The sequence below is a fragment of the Panthera pardus genome, unplaced genomic scaffold, assembly GCF_024362965.1.
Source record: "Panthera pardus isolate Hobbes unplaced genomic scaffold, ASM2436296v1 HiC_scaffold_16, whole genome shotgun sequence".
Taxonomy (NCBI): Eukaryota; Metazoa; Chordata; class Mammalia; order Carnivora; family Felidae; genus Panthera; species Panthera pardus.
Window position 1 is genome coordinate 2,066,612 of NW_026526721.1, and position 21,747 is coordinate 2,088,358.

At 60.7% G+C, this 21,747-nt stretch overlaps 1 protein-coding gene across 12 annotated transcripts in view; it reads right to left on the minus strand.

Moving 5' to 3' along the window:
* The window catches only part of TRPM2 (transient receptor potential cation channel subfamily M member 2), a 56,212-nt gene that overhangs the window by 20,472 nt on the left and 13,993 nt on the right, over nt 1–21,747 (minus strand). For 11 of the 12 annotated variants that reach the window (XM_019432653.2, XM_019432654.2, XM_053902978.1 and 8 more), the window contains exons 4-17: nt 20,137–20,305; nt 19,442–19,622; nt 16,422–16,588; nt 14,944–15,124; nt 13,954–14,015; nt 12,691–12,891; nt 10,495–10,597; nt 7,054–7,175; nt 6,521–6,874; nt 4,086–4,223; nt 2,624–2,753; nt 2,291–2,436; nt 1,720–1,832; nt 620–833 (exon numbers count right to left, since the gene is read on the minus strand). In XM_019432653.2, coding sequence (XP_019288198.1) covers nt 620–833; nt 1,720–1,832; nt 2,291–2,436; nt 2,624–2,753; nt 4,086–4,223; nt 6,521–6,874; nt 7,054–7,175; nt 10,495–10,597; nt 12,691–12,891; nt 13,954–14,015; nt 14,944–15,124; nt 16,422–16,588; nt 19,442–19,622; nt 20,137–20,305 — 2,281 coding nt within the window. The remainder of the gene's footprint in view (nt 1–619; nt 834–1,719; nt 1,833–2,290; nt 2,437–2,623; nt 2,754–4,085; nt 4,224–6,520; nt 6,875–7,053; nt 7,176–10,494; nt 10,598–12,690; nt 12,892–13,953; nt 14,016–14,943; nt 15,125–16,421; nt 16,589–19,441; nt 19,623–20,136; nt 20,306–21,747) is intronic. The other variant, XM_053902981.1, reaches the window with a different exon arrangement.

Genomic DNA, 21,747 nt, shown 5'->3' on the forward strand with positions numbered 1-21,747 from the left:
GGGGACAGATTCCCACCGTCCCCTGGGTCGAGGTACCCTGGGTCGAGGTACCCTGGGTCGAGGAAGAGTGGGAGAGGAGCCCAGGCAGAGGTGTCGCCAGGCGGCCCTGAGCCCACCGTCCGACCCACCACAGCCCTGCTCAGTCCACAAATGTGTGTGGCAGGGACAACCCCCTCCTGTCTGTGTGAGCCAGCTTCCCACAGGACCCCTGTCCACCTGCTTCCGCAGAAGACCCAGAGAAGCAGGACCACGGCAGCCCTGGTCCCCGGCAGCTGGGTGGGTGGGGCAGAAGGCCCCCCTCGGGGAGGAGGGCACACCCACCCTCCGATCTGGGGCTTTGCCCCCTGGGAGCGGGTCGGACTTCAGGAGGCGGCACAGCCAGAGGGGAAGCCAGCTGGACAGCGCCGCCTCCCACACTTGCCTCCCGGGGAACTCTGATGCCACCCCGGACCCTGACTGCAGCGTCTAGGTGCCCGGTTAGCCCGCTGTGGGCCTACGGAGAAGGTGAGCCAGCCGCGGGTTCCAGTGCTGGGGGACTCGGGTGGGGATAGGGACCAGTGGACAGGCCACGGGGGCTGGGGACCCAAGGGAAGCGGGGAAGGGGGCTGGGCGGGCACACCTGCCGCAGCTCCTCGCACACAAGGGAGAAGAGCCAGAAGTAAATGAGGTACTCGCAGCACGAGGGTGTGGGCTGGAAGTCCACCATGAGCACGTAGGCGAACAGGCAGAGGAAGGCAAAGTAGGACAGGATGTTGAGGTGGAAGATGACCACGGGGGCATTGAAGAAGGCTCGGACCCGGGGCAGACCCGGCCCGGCCTGCAGCCTCCTCTCCCTGCAGGGCAGATGCAGACGGGAGGGGGGTGGGCTGTGAGGGGCCTGGGGCCCAAAGGACCTCTGCCTCCCCTAAGGAGCAGGGCCGCCGTGCCGGTGTGTTCCTGTCACACGGCAGAGACGGGCCTGGGCACAGCGGGCATCCATGCAGCCCACAGACTCTCCACACACAGCCACATGGGGGCTCCACCACAAGGCCCCGCATGGGGAGGGCCCTGAGAGCACCTGTCTCTGGTTCCACCAGGACTGAAAATGAACATTGGGCCCAGGGATGCTCAGTGCAGGGGGAAGCTCAGTGCAGAGCCAGTGCTCAGGGCATGGGGGAGCTCAGGGCAGGATGGGTGCTCAGTGCAGGGGGTTGCTCAGGGCATGGGGGAGCTCAGTGCAGGGAGGTGCTCAGGGCAGGGAGGGTGCTCAGGACAGGGGAAGTGTTCAGTGCAGGTGAGGTGCTCAGTGCAGGGTGGAGCTCAGGGCAGGGGCCAGCTCAGTGCAGGGGTGTGCTCAGTGCAGAGGGGGTGCTCATGGCAGGTGGTGCTTAGGGCAGGGGTGCTTAGGGCAGGGGTGCTCAGTGCAGACAGGGTGCTCAGGGCTGTGGTGTGCTCCGTGCAGGGGGTTGCTCAGGGCAGGGAGTGTGCTCAGGGCAGGGCCAGCACTCAGTGCAAAGAGGTGCTCAGGGCAGGGCCAGTGCTTAGCCCATTTTTGGTGCTTGGCATGGTAGGTGTTCAGCACACAGAGAGACCCCTCCCCCCTTGCCTCCTGCCTGCATGCCTCTCTATCACCGTAGGACCTGGTGGCAGCCACCAAGACAGGTGTGACCTGCCCCCAGCAAGCACATTTGGGAAGGAAGGGCCGTCCCTCCCCCCGCAGCCCAGCGGCCAGGCTGGCACCTGAAGGAGATGAGGCCGGTATAGAGCAACGGGAAGGCCAGCATACACGCGATCACCCGCCAGAGTCCGTTGTCCACGCAGAGCTGCCCCCACCACACCTTGGTTAGAAAGGCCTGTGGACAGAGGAGGCAGCTTCAGGCCGGTGGGCACCCCCTGTGCCCCACCCCTGAGGGTGAACAATGTGTCTGCTCGGCGCCACACGCCCACATGCCCCAAACACAGCACTCGGAGCCCCCAGCCACGCAGCGTGGTGGGCAGCATGGGACAGGCCCTGTCATCTTCCGGCAGAGGAAGAGGCTCGGGCGGGCAGGGCCGGGCCAGTCTTTCCCGGAGGTAAGGGCTGGGGCCGCGCAGAGGACTGTAGGCTCCCAGGTAGGGGACCCCCCCCCAGGGGGTCTCTTTTAGCACCAGTTTGCTGACTTGCAAAGGGAGTGGAGAGGGTGTGTCGGCCCGCAGCACAGGACCAAGGCCCAGGCCTGTCCCCGGGTCCCCACAGCACAGGGACCCGTGTGCACCCGCACCGGCAGCACCACGGACAGCTCCTCCTGGAAGCAAGCCTGCAGCACGTCACCTGGACGCCTCCGTGAGACACGAACTTCATGTCCTTGGCCTCCAGGGCTAGCTGCAGGCAGGTGGTCTTGCCCCAGGCCTCCGACACGCGGGTGAGCAGCTTCTGAGCTCGGTCCTCGTCCTTCCGGTGGCACTCGGTGAACACCCCTGGGACGAGGAAGATCGTGTCATGGCAGCAGGGTCCTAGTCCCTGACGCCGGGGCACAGCGTCAGGGAGCAGCCCCAGCCGATGAGACGGTCTGGACAGAACTGGGCGCGGAGGCCAGGGACGAGGATCCTGGGGTGACATGTGAGGAGGGGAGCCGTGGCCCAAGGCCGCCACCTGTGGACTCACCGATGGCTCTGTGTTCATACTCGTCAGCGAGCGCCAGCATCTCCTCCAAGCTGTCCGTGTCCTCCTCCTCCTTAGACAGCTCCTTCAGGATCTTGCTGCAGGCCAAGGCCGCGGCAATGCAGTCCTGGCTCTGGGCACCAGGGAGGCCACAGTGAGAACCTGGGTGGTCCAGCCCGGGAACCCCAGACACGCTGCCCAGGGGTGATGAGAACAGAGGCCCCGCGACACATGGGCCACTAGCTGATTACTTGTGCTCCTGTCTGTATCACTTGGGTCACCCCAGATCTAGAGGTGAGCCTTAGCTGGTGGCCCAGGCTCCCGCACTGGCCACTGGGAGCGGTCTGCTCACCCACCCGGAGCACGGACCTGATCAGGCATGAGTCTCAGCGCTCCCTGGGCATCTGGTCAACCCCCGGCATGGGGCTGAAGGGCAGAAATGGGACCAGGTCCACGCAAGACCCCACAAGGCTCTGGGCGCCCTGCCTCAGCGGCACCAGGGATGTTAAGAAAATCTCAAGGAAAGCTCTCAAAGCACTGCCTGGTCAGAAGGCAGCACTGGCCCAGGACGAGGGGCCGGTGGCAGAGCCTGGAAATCTCTGGGCCTCCCATCCACTTTGCCCCACAGAGCACGCCTGAGGCCACGGTCAGGCCCAGCTCCACCACGGACCCACCACACACTTTGGGAGAGGGCAAAACCCCCAGAACCACAGACCAGGTAGGAAGCCACCTATGCCACTCTGCTGGTGTCACTGGGGAGGGGACCGGTTCCACAAGAGCAATTTGGAAAGGCCAACACTGAGAGGTAGGGGACCTCTCTGAGAAAAAATGACACTTTGTTTTAAGAAGAGAATCTGCTTGAAGTAAAGGAGAACCACGTGTGAGAGACTTGGGTCCACAACACTTGGCTTCAGGCCCCACCTGGCATGTCCTCCGTCATGACCACCAAGCTGCCCACGGGCCCAGTGGCAAGGGAGCTGCTGACCGATGTTCTCAGGTGGCTCAGAAAGGGGCTCTTCCCCCATCTAAGTACCAGACTGTCTCTGTTGAGACCCCTAACGGTCAGTGGAAAGAGATGTAGCGCCGCCGGGGACGTAACTTGCCTCCAGACTGTCTAGTGAACAGGACGGCCACAGCACAGGTGCCGACCCACCGGAACCCCCCGTGTGGGCCATGGAGGGCGGCTCCTCCCAGCTGTGTGTGCCCCCTGAGCTCAGCCCCCGGACAGAACGGCAGGAGGCAGCACAGCTTCTTAAAATTCTTTCCTTGCCTGAGCCAAATTCTCTGTTCTCCACCACTGGGCACCCTGGGTCTCTTCTGGGGTCATGGACGCCCACCGCCCTCCCTCCAAGGCCACGTGCTCCTCCACCTGCTGTCGGCACTGGCTTTCTGGCCACACTCCCTGGCTGAAGCCCCGTCACTAGTCCACATGTAGCCGTGTGTGCTGAGAAACAGGTCTGGTTACCTGTGCCCAGATGATTTCTGCCAGCTCCCGACGGTTCTGGATGATGGCCCAAATGAGAAGATCACGGACTGGGTCCATGGTGAAGGCCACGTGGCCTGGTGAACGCTTGTAGAGGGACCGGAGACTCACTCCCTGCACCTGGTGAGCAGTGGACATTCAGAACCTCTCCTAGGTCCCCACTAGCTTCAGCATCCCTGGGTGTGCCTGCTGAGCACGCAGGTCCTGAGCCCAGCTCCACACCTTTCTGGAACCACTGTTCCTGGAGGGTGAGCCCTACAACCTGCATCTTCAGCAACACTTTAGATCAATCTCGTGTACACTGGAGTTTTAAGACCATCACTCTGGAGACATGTGGAAACACTCAGAAAGTGGAAAACCCAGCTAACTCCTTTGCCAACAATTGTAGCCTCACGTTACACACCAGGCACCTCTAGTCTCCTTCATCTTAGCTGACGGCATCCAGCCTTTTTCTGTGAGGTAAACTTCCAACACAGAGTCTGTTATAGATTCGTGGCAGTGAGCTCCTCAAGGGAACCTACAGTGTCGCCTGCAGAGAAGACCAACAAGGAATTGTTGCTGAACAAGACAAGGATTACTTGTGAGCAGGAGGGCACCTTGCCCCCAGACACACTCAATTTACACAGTCACATGGGAATCCAGCTTCCTGGCTGATCAGTAAGTAAACATCTACTCAGATGGTCTGGAAATAATTACCAGAGGTGAGAACAACTTCCCACATCAAGCACAAAATTCCACTTCCTTCAAGTCATTTTGTACATTTCCTAAAAGCTTATCTTTATATCTTTAAAAACTTAATCGACAAATTAAGTTATAGACACAGTTAACTGTAAGCTTCCACTTTAGACCTTCTTAAAGGGCATCTTAAATACGCTGGAATTAATTAAGAAATGCAGAACTGTGAATATACAAAACCAAGCCGCAGCCACGTCTTTCTCCAGAGTCAGGCATAGCCTACCTGGGACGATGGATGAATTTGAAAACTCAAGGAAGCGGGTAATTTTCTAGCAGAAGAGAAAAACCCAAATCTAATCTTAGAACACATAGAAAAGCTCAACAGATCAATTATCAGAAAAGAAACTGAGAAAATCCTCAGAGCTACTACTGAAAAAGGCACTGAGCCCTGATGGACTCATAGGAGAGCCTGCTGATCTGTAAGAACAGGGAGTTCCAGCCACATAAACTGTTCCAGAGCAAAGAAATGAGGAAGATTTCCCAATGGTTTTCACAAGGACAACATCAAGCTGATACCAGAACCTGACAAAGACAGCCCCCAAAATAAAACCACAATCAAAGCCTCAAACATTCTGATGCAAAAACCATGAAAATATCAGCAACATAATCCAGTATCATAGTAAACACATGTTACAATGCAATCAAGTTGAGATCAAAATAGGATTAAAAATGTTTTGGTAACAGAGCGCCTGGGTGCCTCAGTTGGTTAAGTGTCTGACTTTGGCTCAAGTAATGCTCTCACGGTGTATGGGTTTGAGGCCTGCGTCGGGCTCCATGCTGACAGCTCCGAGCCTGGCGCCTGCTTAAGATCCTCTGTCCCCCTCTCTCTCTGCCCCTCCCCTGCTCATGCACTCTCTCTCTCTCTCTCTCAAAAAGAAACATTAAAAAGCTTAAAGAACTGGGAGACGGATACTTGCTAACATAAATTCAGAAGCCAGTCTCGCACTTAACACAGAGATGAGTCAAGATTCCCATCAAACACAGACGGAGACTAGAAAACAATCTCTCCCGTGCTCCTGTGTGGCAGTGCACATGCTGGGCACCTCACAGCAATATGGCAGAATCTTGCTGACCTGACCACATGAAAATCCAACTTCACCTGGTGGCCAGGACTGGGGGTACAAGGCACGAAGGAGATCATTTTCCCTGCATAACCTTTTGTACCGTCTGAAATGTTTAGAAAGGGAGAATAATGGATGAAAACATGTCCCCCAAGTTCATACATTGAAGCCCCAGCTCCTAAAGTGACCGTATTTGGAGGTGATTAAGGTTGAATGAGGTCATAGGTTGTGGCCCTGATCTGATGGGACCTGTGGCCCTGTAAGAAGGGGAAGGGACACCGTTGCTCTCCGTATCTCTCTGCCTGCACGCCGAGCAAAGACCACGTGAGGACATGGCAGGAAGGCGGCTGTCCTCAAGCCAGAAAGAGAGGCCCCCCTAGAAACCGGCCCTGCGATGCCTCGAGCCCAGACTTCAGCCTCCAGACCGTGAGGGACTAAATATCTTCTTTAAGCTGCCCGGTCTGTGGTATTTTTTTATGGGGGCCCTGGCAGACTACAATGGAGCATATTTCTTTCCCAATAAAAATAAAGGACAATTTCTTTTAAAAAGAAGCCCTAAGGACATAGCAGTGGCCCAGCACACGGGCCAAGTGGGGCTGGGGCCACGTCACCAGCACGCACGTTTAGCTTGATGTTCGGCACGGGAAGCAGGAGCCGCGGCCGGTCGCCGGTCCGGGGCCGGGGGTACAGCGGCTGCGTGAAGTCCCCCAGCAGCTCCCGGAGCACCTGAGCCACGTGGTGCATCTGCACACGGGGGGCGGGGGGCGCGGAGACCGGCCGCTCCGGCTCCTCGGCCAGCACCTTCTGAAGCTTGCTGTGGAACAGGCAGGAGGGGTCCAGGTTCTGGTACAGGTAGAGCAGGGTGTCCCACGTGACGAACTCCTTCAGCCGCACCCCGTTCTCCAGGAAGAGCTTCACGAATTCGGGCTTGTTGGAGATGAGGGCGGCTGTCATCACGGGGTGCAGCTCTGAAGGCTGAGAGAGAGCACCGTGGGGGGCAGGCCTCGCACACCCTGATGGCCAGGCCGCTGGAGACGGGACTGCCGTTGTCTCCACCGGGGGAAGGGCTGGGGTCGGGCAGAGGCCCCCCTCCAGGGCCTGGCCTTGTTCCGGGGGCCAACAAGGCCCTCCACGGGGCAGCCCAGGAGCCCTACCTTCCACTGCCGCTCGTCGGTGAAGATCTCGCTCCGGGCGATGTCCACGCGGTTCCACGCCACCGCTAACTTCAGCTGGTGGTCCCAGTTCTCGTGGCCAAAGTGGTCATGGCTCCGAGAGGCTGCAGGTAAGAGCACTCGTGTCAGGAGGCTTCCGTCTGGGTCTCAGAGCCACTTCCCTGCCATGTGATAATGTCACACAGGGAGGGATTTGTCACCAACCGCGGTGTCTCCGTGTGCCCAGTGGCGGAATCCCCACCACGCACACACCTTTGTGAAAAGCACGTTTCCTTTCAGTGCTGGAATCGGAGAATCTCCGGGTTTCGGCCTCACTCTGGCTCGTCCCCGCCCCCACCTCCTGGTCAAGCCCCTTGGCCCCAGCGCTTACAGAAGACACGGGTGTCTGAAAGGCAGGCGTGTTTGCACGAACCCTCGGAAGTCACCACTGCATATGCCGTCAGTTTCCTTTCTCACCTTGACTGCAGAACCACCGCCCCACCCAGGCTCTACAGCGGCTTTCCCAACTGGTTCCTGCTCTCCCTGGCAGGTTTCACACCTTAAAGCATGGGCTGCTATTTGGGGAAGTGAAAAGGGAAGTTGGACCCTCGCCTGACACCACACACAAGACCCAAGCTGAGATGTGCCCCAGACACCTCCACATAAAGGCCCTGCCTGCAGACTTTCCACGGCGAAACACGAGACAAGATCTGCAGCCACAGAGCAGCTAAAGATTTCCTGGGGTGCGAAGGACACGGACCAGACAGGACAAAATGGACAGATGAAACTCCAGTAAAATGTAAGCCTTCTGCTCGTCAAAGACAACTTGAAGGAACTCGGAAGGCGAGCCAGGAACCAAGAGAAAATCCCCCCAGGGCATCTCTCTAACAAAGGATTCCTATCAGAGTATTTCAAGAGCTCCTGCAACTCGAAACTGAGAAGACAAACCACCAAACAAACACGGACAGACGATCCGAAAGGCACGTCCCCCGGATGCTAACTCGCGGCCAACAAGCCCAGGAAGAGACGCGCCGTGTCACGGGCCATCAGAGAGACGCAGATCCAAACCACCCCGAGCTGTCACTTCACACCCACTAGGACGGCTTCGGTTTAAAACGCTGACCCTGCCAAGCGCCGGTGAGGACGCAGAAAAGCTAGAGCCCACGTCCACGGCTGGCAACGAGGGAAGGCGGTGCCATCTTGTTGGAAAACAGTTGGGTGGTTTCTTATAAACGTGCCCGTGCCACAGAGAACCATAATTCCACTCCCGTAGATGTGGACCCGAGAGAAACGGGAACAAACTGCAGCTTTTATCGGAGCCCCACACCGGAGGCGGCCTTCGGGTCCAGAGACAGGCGGGTGGAGAAGCGAGCTAACCCTAACCTTCGCGCAGTGAAATAGCACTCAGCGGTAGAAAGGAACAGAGCTCTGACACACGCCCACGCGGAAGAATCTCAAACGTGCTGCTCTGAGCCGACGCGAGACACAAAAGAACACCGAGTGTATGATTCCATTTCTGTGAGTTTCTAGCACAGGCAAAACCGTCTCCAAGGACAGAAAGCAGACAGATGGTTACCCAAGGCACACAGAGGCACGAGGGAGCTCTCGGGGGTGGGGGGAGCTGTCCTGTATCTGGATTGTATCAGTCTGCAGGGTACGCACCCGCTCAAATGCATCCGGCAGTAAACCCAGGACGGGGGACGTCACCTTCTTTAAACCATAACCTCGATAAAGTTGATTTTTAAACGGGGTTGTCATTGGGGTGCCCGGGTGGCTCAGTCGGTTAAGCATCCGACTCTTGGTTTTGGCTCAGGTCATGATCTCGCGCTTCACGAGTTGAAGCCCCATCAGGCTCTGAGCTGACAGCACAGAGCCTGCTTGGGATTCTCTCTCTCTCCTTTTCTCTCTGCCCCTGCTGCTCGCTCCCTCTCTCTCCCTCCCTCTCTGTCTCTCTCTCAAAGTAAATAAATAAACCTTTAAAGGGGATTGTTACTCAAAAACCACATACGTATTTCTATTGTTTTCATATATTACACACATAATAAAGAGAGAGCCACTTTCTCCCAGAGGCCCACCGCCTCTCCCCTGAACAACCAATTACACTGTGTTGGCTTCCAGAAATAAAGATGCCCTCGTTCTCCCCCAGGACCTGCCCCGCCCCCGGCACACGTGGGAGGCACCGTGACTTTTGGCCGACGTCCACACCTGTATAACCACCGCCACGAATGAAAAATGAAACATTCCCACAGCCCAGAGGCCCGCACGCCCTCCCCGCTCAGCTCCCCCCGCACCCAGGAGAAACCACGATTCACGGCATATCTTCACTTGCTCTTGAACTCGGAGAGCAGGCGCTGGGCTCCGTCCTGGCCGTGAGCAGGGGTCCTTCCCCCCACCCCCGGCGCTGTGCAGGGATGCCCCCGCTCAGGGCCCCAGGCCCCTCATCACCACCTCCCAGACGTGGCAGCCTGGCGTCTCTCTTCCTGCTCCGTGGTCCCTTCACCGAAGAAGGCAAGGAGGGGACAGACACTCTCACTGCCCCGTCTGTGAACAGGAGGGTCGAGTGCCACGAGCGGACACTTGTCGAACCCCTGTGGTCACGGGGATCTTCACAGCGGCTTCCCGGCCTTCGGCGTCCTTGGTGGCGGGGGCCGGCCGCACGGGCCACGGTGGCGTCCCGGCTCCTGCACAGTTGCTCTGAGTCTATTCAACCGGCTCTTCCCAGTTCTTGTGTCTCCCCGGACGGGGGTCTTCAAATGAGAGCCCCGGTCCTGGTTTTAACCGTCTCACTGGCTCCGTGAGGTTTTACGTGCCATCCCGAGTCCTTCTGTCAGGAGGAGGCCACGGAACAAGCCCAGGTTTGCCCCCCTCTCCCGGCAAAGCTTCCTGCCGCCCTGCTCCGCCCGGGCCGCGTCCCTCGGGGGTGAGGAGCCAGCACGACGGCTTCCTGGCGTGGGGACGTCGTCCACAGCGGGAGGGGCAGGGGCACCCGCCGTCCCCCAGAACCGGAGGGAGAGGGGAGCGTGGGGCGGAGGGCAGGCCAGGGGCTGGCCCAGGGGCGGCCACCGCGGGAGCTTCATCGCCCAGGAGGGGCCGTGGGAGCGCCGGCACACAAGCAAGCACGCAGGTCAACAGCAGGCCTCCCAAGGCCTTCTTCCCTCCCCGACACTGTATGGGCGGCTGCGATGCCCGCGGAGGGACCATTCGGGCGGCTGCACCCGGCCTCCACTGAGGAAGGCAGTCGGAGAAGGGAGCCCGAACCCCCAGCCCCGGCGCGGGCCCCCACCTGCCTGGCGGGGCCGTGAGCTGGGCCTGGCGTGGCCCACCCCCGGCTGCCCTCTGACGGGTGCCTCTGACTCAGGGGTGGGCCTCTTGGTGCCTCCAAGCGCGGGGCCCCGGGCACCTCCCCTCCGCTTCTCCCTCCGCCCCACCTTGCCCGACCCTCACCTTTCAGCAAGGCCTGCAGGATGGCCACGTCCACGTCCTGCTGGCCATCCTTGCCTTCCCGGAAGATGGTCAGCAGCTGCCGCCTCCGCACAATGTCTTGGATCTACAACCGACACGGCCCAGGTGAGGTTTGGGGTGATGAGCGGCCCCCCGTCTCCTCGAGGGGAGCCACAGAACCGAGGCCCCGGACACACAGCCGGCGCCCCGGCACGAGGCCACCACCTCGCCTCCCCACGGTGAAGACGAAGACGTGTAAGGACCAAATACACCATGTGTGCGAGAGGTCTGCCGGGAGGAAACACACCCAAGTGTAAGGGCTTCCGCCCGCCACGAGACTGTCTGCAGAACGCCCGACACTGCTGAACTTGAGACTCCTCCCCCGCTTCCTCACCTTGCCTGCCCGCCCACCCCCAGAGCCCCCAGTCTCTCTTCCAATGTTTGTGGTGATGTTCTAGAAAATCCTTGCAATCTGGTGGCTGGCTAAATAGTGTCAGGCTTAGGAAGGAAGGAGGAAGGAAGGAAGGAAGGAAGGAAGGAAGGAAGGGAGGGAGGGGGAGGGGAAGGAAGAAAGAAGGAAGGAAGGGAGGGAGGAAGGAAGGAAGGAGGAAGAAAGGGAGGAGGGAGGGAGGGAGAGAGGAGGGAGGGAGGGAGGAAGGAAGGAGGGGGAGGGGAGGGAAGGAAGGAAGGAAGGAAGGAAGAGGGAGGGAGGGAGGAAGGAAGGAGGGGGAGGGGAAGGAAGGAGGAAGGAGGGAGGGAGGAAGGAGGGAGGGAGGGAGGAAGGAGGGAGGGAGGAAGGAAGGAAGGAAGAAAGGAAGGAAGGAAGGAAGAGAGGGAGGGAGGGGGAGGGGAAGGAAGAAAGAAGGAAGGAAGGGAGGGAGGAAGGAAGGAGGAAGAAAGGGAGGAGGGAGGGAGGGAGAGAGGAGGGAGGGAGGGAGGAAGGAAGGAGGGGGAGGGGAGGGAAGGAAGGAAGGAAGGAAGAGGGAGGGAGGGAGGAAGGAAGGAGGGGGAGGGGAAGGAAGGAGGAGGGAGGGAGGGAGGAAGGAGGGAGGAAGGAAGGAAGGAAGGAAGGAAGAAAGGAAGAAAGGAAGGAAGGAAAGAGGGAAAGAAGGAAGTAGGGAGGAAGGAAGGAGGGGGAGGAGGAGGAAGGAGGAAGGAGGAAGGATGGGGGCGTATAATGAAAGGGAAAGGCTAAACGCAATGTGGTAGAGTCTGATTTGCATCCCGGGACAGAGAAAGGACATTAGCAGACCAACGTCAAAAGCAACAGTGCGGAGCTTTGGCTCGTCTCTCAGTTCTGACCGCAGCTCTGCAGGATGTGACCCTCGAGACAGGCTGGGTAACGGTTGGCCAGAAGGGCTCTACTACCTTTGCAACTATTCTACAGACCTAAAATTACCCCAGAACCAAAGGGCAAGAGAGAACCAGCAGGACACCTGAAATGAGGGCCACGCCCGGTCCTCACGAGGATGTCCTGATGTCCTGAGGCTCCCTGCTTCCAGGCAGTATAACCAGCCTGCCCCCGGGGACTGGGTCTCCCAAACACCCCGGAGACCGGGGCTGGGGTCCCCTGGAACGCTCACCGGACCTGCGAATCCTCAGGATGGGCTCACGCCTGCCGACGCCTCCAGCTCGGCAGACACCCTGAGACACCCTGAGGGGCGCGCAGACACCCCACGGCCCCCAGGAGCCACGCTCAGGCCCCTACCGCCTCACGGTCCCCCTGCCCCCCTGCCTTGCCAGGGCTCAAACGCCCCCATTAATCTGCCCGGGCGGCCTGGGGCTCACCAGGCTTGGAGGCTGTGCCCGATCCCGTGGCCGTCACCCGGCAGCCCCCGCACTGCCTGAAGCTCGCTCTCTACCCCTCTGCCCTGCGCTGGCCTCAACAGCCGCCTCCTGCCCCCCGACCCAGGCAGTCCTCGCTCCCAAACGGCTGTGCTGTCAGCCCCGTCCGTTCCCCAGTCCAGCCTGCAGTTCTGGGGACAGAGGTTCAAGACATGCCCTCCCCCTGGGCGGGACAACGTGCTGCCTCAGTTGAGGGCTTTCCGTCCACCCTGGGCCCCCGCCTGGCACAAAGCCCCCCACTCTTCCAAGATCACATCCATGCGTGCTCCAGGCCCGTGGGGTCTCTGTTTCTAGGCCCTGGTCCTGATTCCAGGCTAAGGGCGTCTGGGAGCCAGCAGGTGCCTGTCTGCCTACCTTCTTGGTCCACTCCGCAATCCTGCTCTCAGTGAGGGTCTCAAACACCTCCTGGAAGAACACACTCAGCTTCTGCTGGATCCGGGAGATGGTGATCTCAGATATGGGCAGGCCGGCCACCTGGGCAATGACGTCGGCCACGCGGCCCGAGCCCTCCACCACCACGCAGGGGGTGCCGTTGGTGATGGCGTTATAGATGGTCTGAAACGCAGGGGCCCACGGTGAGCCCCAGGGCCCGAGTGCCCGTCCCGCTCTGACCCCTGAACCACGGGCATCTCAGCGTCAAGGCTACGGGGCTACTGAGAAATGAAGCGAAAACACTGAGTCTGGCAGCCTCCGCTGCTGGGGGCGAAAGGCGCTAATCCTGACACAGGGGCGTCCACCTGACAGACCGGCTCCTTCAGGCCTACTGCTCAGGTGGACCGTGGCCACCGGAACGGGAGCCCTACAGCGTTTCGGCCCACGGGTGTGTGGTTGAGGGAGCCATCCCCGGGAGACCGTGCTGCCAGCTTGCGGTTTCCCTCCCTCGTTAAGGCCCAGGGTGAGACCAGGGCCACACGAGGAGACCCCTGGACACCCGGCACGAGGTCAACTTCAGGAAGGGACTCGGACCCCCGCGGGAAGGACACCCTCCACATGAGCAGGCACCGTGCTCTGGGCGTGAGGGAGCGGGACCTCCATGCAGAGAACCCCGTGTGGGGAGGGGACAGGGGACCAGATGCATTCCTGTCCCCCGGGGACTGGGTCTGAAACGGGGGAGCCCTCCTGCCATTCCTAAGCATGAACACACATCTCCTCCAGTCTCATAAATGCAATGTCCTTGCTCCTGCCCCAAACCTGCAGGCTGTAATAGCATCACGTGTCCCTGCGGTCAGCCTTCCTCCATCAAGGAGAATGTGTTAAAACCACCGAGGAACCTGCTTTATGTCCAGCTGCTAGTCCCATGGGCCTGGGGTGCCCGAGGGCCGGCACTTCGAGAACTGTGCAGAGTGGCCACCCTGGGGTCCTGCAAGAAGGTGCCGTGCGGGTCCCCCTGGGGCCCCTCCTACTGGTCAGCCACCCAGGCCAGGAGCCAGTGTCCCCCCACCCCGCAGCAGGGTACCTCCTCAAAGGCTGCCTTCCCACCCACAGTCACCACTCTTTCTCCTTGCCCCTCCCCCTTGCCAACGACCCCGCTGGGGTGCCAGTCACGGGGCTCTGGGCCAGAGCGCCCCCTGCAGCAGGGTTGCACCTCAGATCCCCGCCCCACAGGCCAGTACTCACGTGCAGTGTGCCGGGTCCCCCCTCCAGCACCACACAGACTATGGGGATCTTGATGGCCACTCCTAGGACGAAGCATGAACCCCGAATTAGGGATGCGGGGGCCCAGACCCTCCCCCTGGGGCCCTCTTGCCCACCTCCCGTCAGCTCCAGAGGCATCGATGGAGACAGGCAGTTGGTACTGAGTGGTTTTCAAAGGCTGACGCTCGGCCGTCAGTGGACGATCTGCCTGTTCTACATAATGAGAGCAAATTCGAGCACTGAGATGGCTCGTCCACCTTCTACTTCTGTTCCCTTTCTGGGGGTGCAGGCGAAGGCAGGGCTGTCTGCCTCAGAGGCCACCCCGACCAGCCTGCTTTCCTCGGCTTGCCTTTCGTGGAGCCTCAAATCTGTGCACGCCAGGCAGGTGGGCTTTAGGCACCACATACACGGCAGGGGAGCATAGCATCGGGACCTCCATCCTCTGTCCCGTCGCTCAGCCCTCGCCCTGAGCCCCCCATCCATCCGGCAGCCAGGGCACCCGCAAAGACTTCAGAAATCTCCCCGGGGCAACAAACATCCCCCCACGTGCCGTCTTGGTGTCTCCGGCCCCGCACCCCCACCTAGGCTCTCTGGGACACAGCAGGGCTCTCACGTGGTCCCCGGGCCGGCAGCCTCAGCCTCACCTGAGCACGGAGAAGAGCAAGTTCTCCCCGCACACCAGGGACTCTGACGTGCAGTGAAGCTTGAACACCGTGGCTCTGAAGGGGCCCGCCCAACCTGGCACAGAGCTAGGACCTGCTGCTATTCCGGTCCCTTCTCCGCCCCTCACATCCTGTGCATTTGCCCTTCCCGTGTCCTGGAACCTGGCCCATCTCACCCACGAGGGAAGACACGTCAGGGCCGAGTTATGCACATTGCTATTTCCAGACTGAGCCGTGCTTGTGGTGTAGAGTGACTACCGGTGGTCTATGTATGACCTGAGGGACAGCAGACACATGGGGGCTCCCTCACCTCCTCTTTCCTTTGTCTGCTCTGATATGAACTTCTCCAGCCTCGTCCTCAGGGGAATCTCGACCCCGTAGCGGCCGTGGGTCCCGTCGTCCACAAGGATGAAGTGGGAGTGGTTACTGTCCAGGCAGGTCAGGTGCCCTTGGCCTTCCTCGTCCATGACGTACTCGGCAGGAAAGCCGCCCTGGGGACGGCCGGAGAGAGTCAGACACAGACAGACAGAGAGTTCTGCATCTTGAGTGCCAGAAATGGGGGCCTAGTAGGCTGGAAAGTGACCCCCAATGTACGAAGTCCTCATTCCTGGAAGCTGTGAACCTTCCCTCATTTGGAAAAAGAGCCCCTATAGATTTAAGTTAAGGATCGTAACACAGGGAAGATTTATCCTGAAGTATCCGGGTGGGTCCTATATGTCTCCACAGCGACCTTCTGAGAGGGAGGCAGAGGGAGATTTGACCACAACAGGAGGAGAGCCCAGTGACCGTGAAGGCAGAGATCGGGGCAATGTGGCCACGGCCGGGGAAGGCCAGCGGCCACCGGAAGGCAAGGACCGGCTGCCCCCCCGCCGGCCTCCGGAGGAAGCAGGGCCCCGCCGCACCGGGATCCGGGCCAGGCGAGGCCGATCCGGAGCCCTGGCTCCGAAGGGGAGAGAACACATTTCTGCGGCTCTGAGCCACCAGGTGTGCGATCGTCTGTTACAGCGGCCGCGGGAAACCGGAACAGATCTGACAATCAGGAAGTGGAGCGTCGCCGTAAGAAACTCGCACAAATGTGGAGATGGCCTTGGAACCGGGCAACGGGCGGAGACCGGAAGGACGCTGGGGACACGAGGGACAACGTCCGAGGGGCCTCGAACAGACTGCGGTAGGAGCGCAGGTGCAAGGGCACGCCTGGTGACGCCAGACGGGAGTGGGGGGCGGGCAGAGCGAGCTTCGACCGTCTTCGACGTGCCGGCAGAGCGTCCGTAGCTCTGGACACTGAGGGGCTGCCAGCCAAGGCCCAGAAGGAAATGAGGACCGCGGATCAGAAACCGGAGGGAAGGGGGGCGCCTGGGTGGCTCGGTAATGACTACCAGAACCAGAGCACCGTGGCGCCTGGGCTCAGGGCTCCTGTGAGGGCCGGGTTCACAGGGTTCAGAGGTCAGGCTTTGGGATCAGAACGCGACACTCTCTGGCCGCGCAGAGGCGGCCACGCCCCTGCTTTCTGCTAAGTCGTTTCTGTGTTTCTAAGACCCGTGGTGGCTCTTACGTGGACCCATCCTGTAATCGCAAGGGGGTCCAGCCACGTCAGCTGCTCGGCCTGGCCATCAGGGTCTGTGGTGCGGCTGGGCGTGAGCCCCGGTCTCCTGCACCCCTGTCCAGGCTCCTCCCCTCCGTGCTGCATTTACCCTGGTGTCCAGGCAGCGGCCCGTCCACTGCAGACCCAGGGGGCCCTACCCGTCACCCCCTCTGACGCCGCCCACCAGGAGAGGTCGCCGAGCTCACCGAGGGGTGGATCAGGTCTTCACGGTTGTGCACGGTGCCCCACGTGGCCACTCCGACGGTGACGACTTCTCCTTCGTTGTGGCTGCTGCTCAGCGTGAAGTCACGCACCGCCTCGCCCACCTGTTTCATCACACCCGTGTGGGAGCCGCCGGTGATGATCCAGGCCCCTGGGGACAGGACCGGAGCTGTGCACCCTCCACGACACGCCTGATGCCCGCGGCCCCGTGTGCTTCTGACGCCCACTGTCCTTCTTCTGCGGGGCCCGGCTCAGGGGGCTTTCAAACTCGTCATCAGGTGTAAGTCTCGGGACCAGGACCACGGAGGAAGCGGCCACAGCGCGATTCTGCCTTCACGGAGCAGCTCTGGGGGCCGAGGGTTCCCGCCTTGCTCAGGGAGGTGGTGCGGCCGGGAGCGGGGACTGTGGGCCTCTCCCCCCACCCCACCCCCCCACCCCCCGCCTGCTGCTGCTTCCCTGTCCTGCACTCGGAACGCACGTGTCTGAATTCTTCTACTCCAAGTCATAAACGTCCCTTCTTCTCCTCAGCTCTCGGGGCCTGAGTGTGGCGGACTGAACCCCTCTCCTGGCCACTTGCCCTGCCACACTGCCCAATGCCATGTGACCTGCAGGGGCCCTGACAGGGCACACACTTCCCAGCCCTGTGTGACCTGACCAGGGGATCTGCTCAGGGCATCGCACGTGGGAAGCACCGTGACCAGGGGACCCGCTTGGGGCATCGCATTTGGGGAGCACCATGACCAGGGGACCCTCTTGGGGCATCGCATGTGGGGAGCATCATGACCAGGGGACCCGCTCTGGGCACCACATGTGGGCAGCACCGTGACCGGGGGACCCGCTCGGGGCATCGCACTCGGGGAGCACCGTGACCGGGTGACCGCTCGGGGCATTGCATTTGGGTAGCACCATGACCAAGGGACCCTCTTGGGGCATCGCATGTGGGGAGCATCATGACCAGGGGACCCGCTCTGGGCATCACATGCGGGCAGCACCATGACCGGGGGACCCGCTCAGGGTATCGCACTTGGGGAGCACCGTGACCGGGGGACCCGCTTGGGGCATCGCATTTGGGTAGCACCATGACCAAGGGACCCTCTTGGGGCATCGCATTTGGGGAGCACCATGACCAAGGGACCCTCTTGGGGCATTGCATGTGGGGAGCATCATGACCAGGGGACCCGCTCTGGGCATCACCTGCGGGCAGCACTGTGACCGGGGGACCCGCTCGGGGCATCGCACTCGGGGAGCACCGTGACCGGGGGACCCGCTTGGGGCATCGCATTTGGGGAGCACCGTGACCAAGGGACCCTCTTGGGGCATCGCATGTGGGGAGCATCATGACCAGGGGACCCACTCTGGGCATCACATGTGGGCAGCACCGTGACCGGGGGACCCGCTCGGGGGAATCGCAATCGGGGAGCACCGTGACCGGGGGACCTGCTCGGGGCATCGCACTCGGGGAGCACCGTGACCAGGGGACCCGCTTGGGGCATCGCATGTGGGGAGCATCGTGACCAGGGGACCCGCTCTGGGCATCACCTGCGGGCAGCACCGTGACCAGGGGACCTGCTCGGGGCATCGCACTCAGGGAGCACCGTGACCAGGTGACCCGCTTGGGGCATCGCATTTGGGTAGCACCGTGACCAAGGGACCCTCTTGGGGCATCGCATGGGGGGAGCATCGTGACCGGGGGACCCACTCGGGGCATCGCACTCGGGGAGCACCGTGACCGGGGGACCCGCTCGGGGCATCGCACTCGGGGAGCACCGTGACAGGGGGACCCGCTCGGGGCATCGCGTGCAGGGAGCACCGTGAACACCAGGTCTGGGAGCCCTGAATCTGCACCAGCCATCTTTGCTGCACCTTGTCTGCCAGGAGAAAGCAGGTCCCCAGTGCGCTCTGCTCCCCCAGCCCGTGTCCGGATGAGAGGAGACACGGGGAAGATGTGCAGCTGCCTCCTCGGAAAAGGGGTGAAGTTCTCTATCATTCGGGCTGCCTGCTACCGGGGCAGTGCCGGCCACGGCACACCACCCGGTGCCTAGAAACCAGCTGTGCGTGGTGCTGCCGTAAGGAGCCGTCTAAAACGTGTGGCCCTGGCTCTGGGGCTGGGAGGTGACAGCGAGGACTTTGCTATCGAACCCTAAAAAGATAACTGTCAAGACGTGGTAAAACCGTCACCTGCGATTACCTGGGGGGACAGGTGAGCACCTAATGGGCTCACTGCGAAGGTCACGAGCGTGCTTGGGGGATGGTCGGCTGCATTTAACCAAATCCCACGTGCTGCGGAAGCCCCAAGAGACACGGGCCAGTGAGACCCCGACCGAGCCTCTGTTTCAGGGCAAAGACCAAAGGGAGAGCACGGCCCTCACGTGCTGCTAAAACCAGATCCTAAAGCCAGCGTCCTCTGGGTGGGCCAGTCTCATCCGGACCAGAATCCTTGCTCTCCTGCCCTTAACCAACCCGGCGTAGCCGCCTTGGAGGCCACGGGCAGCACGGCTGCTTCTCCAGCGTCACTTTGAGGGAGCACCCGGGGCTGCCTGCGTGGAGCTCGCGCAGCCTGGGGCCTTGTCCTGTGCTCACTGGGGGTGCACCCCGGGGGGGCACGGGACCCCGAGGCAGTCACGTCATGTGTAAAGATGGACACCGTTGTCCCTCCCTCCCAGATGTGAACAGACGGGTTAGGTAACAGGGGTTTGGTTCGTGGAGACCCTCCCCGAAGGCCCCACGGTGAACATGACCCCCTCCAGCCTCCTCTGCCTCCCGCTGTTACCTCGCAGCTAAACGAGGCCTCCTGTGGGGGCAGAGCAGGGAGTCCCTCTCGGGAGCTGGCTGGAGCCCTGTCTGCCCCACGAGCACGCCCAGCGGCAGCCGCCGTGGGCCGGCGAGGCCTGGGGAGTCTGACTGGGCCGGGCACGGCCTGGGTGGCCCCCGAGGACCTCCCTAGTCCCAACAGCCGTGGTGCTGCGTGCTCAGCCCGCCCATGGCTCCAGCCCCCGAGGGCTACCTGTGGTCTGGGCCACCTTGACCAGGCCTCTTCGGAAGACACTCTTCAGCCTGGGCTTCATGTTGAAGTCCTTGGCCCCGCCTGTCACCGAGATGAGGAGGTTGGGGACGTCCAGGCCCCAATACTGGGTCATCAGGTGGTAGATCACGCTGGGGGGTGTGTCCTGGGAGAGGCGAACGTACTGCAGGGAAGTGACAGGGCAACAGGGGGGAAACCCTGTGTCAGCGGGGGGCCCAGCCCAGCCCTAGAGACGGCAGGGCAGCTGTGGGCACCCTCCCACCAGCACGCCCGAGAGCCCAGCCAGGTGGGCGGACGCCCCCCACCCTGGGTCTAGATCCGGTGAGCAGAAGCGGCCGCGCCTAAGCAGGACACGGATCGAGAGGAAGGGGGAAGGGGCAAAGGCCCAGCGGGACAACAGGCCGCCCTGGGAAGACCAGCCCCATCTTCCAGCCCCCTCCGCCCAGCCTGCACTCACGGCGCCCCTCTGACCCCCGCCTCTCTGCTGTGGGACGCACCCGCCCTGCTTTGTGGTGACCGAGAACCCCGAGGGCACCCTTGGGTCTCCCGTGAGCCTCGTGAAGCCCCGCCTGCCCCGTCCCTAGTGCTGGCAAGGCTCGAGGCCTCTCCGGAGGCGCCTCAGGTCACGGAAGGGTGACGCGAGTCACAGCGAGAGCAGCGGAGGGGTGGAGACCAACCTTCCCCACCTTCTGGCCCAGGCCCGTGAAAACGATGTCACCAAAGGCGTCCGTTGGCATCTCCTGGACATGCTTTTTTGGGTCCCAATCCTTGCCCTGCCAAGCGTGGGGCCTGGTAGCCTCCTCCAAGTGCTGCTGGCGTGTGTAGCCGCACTCGCACACCACCTTCCTGCAAAGACCACACGGTCACGGTCAGCGGAGGGAAGGAGGTGCCCGTGCCCCCCGCGGGGGGTGTCAGCAGGGGCCCAGCGGAGCGGCAGGACCCCACCCCCCGCTGTGAGGAGGCGCCGTGTCAGTGAAAGCCCAGCGGGGAGCTGAGGCTCCCACCCCTTCCCACCGAACGTCAGCCCGGGCTGAGAGGGGCTTGGACTCCCATCGCCACGTGGCGGTAATGAGGCAGGGCCCCCCTCCCCCACAGACACGTCATAGGGGACCTGCTAAGCCACAGGATGCAGTCTCGTAACATAATACCCCAAAGGTCAAGGTTTCAGACTGAACATCACCATCACACCAGGAGCCAGGAAAATCTCCACAGGAATGAGAAAAGACAGCAGCCACCGATGCCAAGGTGACGCTGTTAGAATCATCTGACAAGGACGTTAAGGCAGCTACCATAAAACTGCTTTACCAAGGAATCACGAACACACTTGGAAAAAAGGAAAATATATAAAGTCTCAGCGAAGAAATGGAAGACATATCAAATGGAAATTTAAAAACTGAAAAAAGTGCACAAACGAAACAAAATCTTTTCAAAACTCAGTGGATGGACTCAGCCACAGAATGAAGGTGGCAGAGGAAAGAATCCGTGAACTTGAAAACAGAGCATAGCAATGACCCACCATGAACGCCAGAGAGAAACAGACCTAAATGAACAACGACGTGAAGAGCCTCTGAGCCTCAGAGCTGTGAAGGAAGCCCGAGCAGGCACGTCACAGAGTCCCCAAAGGAAGAGGGAGAGGGGGCGGGGCCGAGGGAAGGGGGGCGGAGCCGGAAACGCGTGTAAAGAAATTGTGACCAGCCGTGATGAGCACCGAGTTAGGTACAGAAGTGGCTGTATTGCACACCTGAAACCAATCTAACACTGTATGCTGATTACACTGGAATTAAGATTGAAAACTTAATAAAAAATTATGGCCCAATGGGAGCTTTCCTAGGAATGTGAGGTTGGGTTATCACTTAAAAACCAATCAACATAGTTTATCATATTAGCAGAATAAGGGAGAAAAGCCGTCTGATGATTTGCTTGGATGCATAGTGTTTTATCAAATTCAACACCCAGTTGTAATAACAACTGTCAGCAAGGTAAGAACAGAGAGGAACTTCCTCAACCTGGTACAAAAGCATCTGTGAAAATCCTACTGCTGACATCATACTCGAGGATAAAATGCTGAACCCTTCATCACTAAGATTGGGAACAAGACGATGCTGTCCACCCTCAGCACTGCTATTCAGCATGGCACTAGAGGTCCTAGCTAATGGGGTGGCGGAAAGAAAGGAGAGGAAAGGGTACAGGGGAAGGGAAGGGAAGGGAAGGGAAGGGAAGGGAAGGGAAGGGAAGGAAGAGGGAAGGGAAGGGAAAGAAGAGGGAAGGAAGGAAGAGGGAAGGGAAGG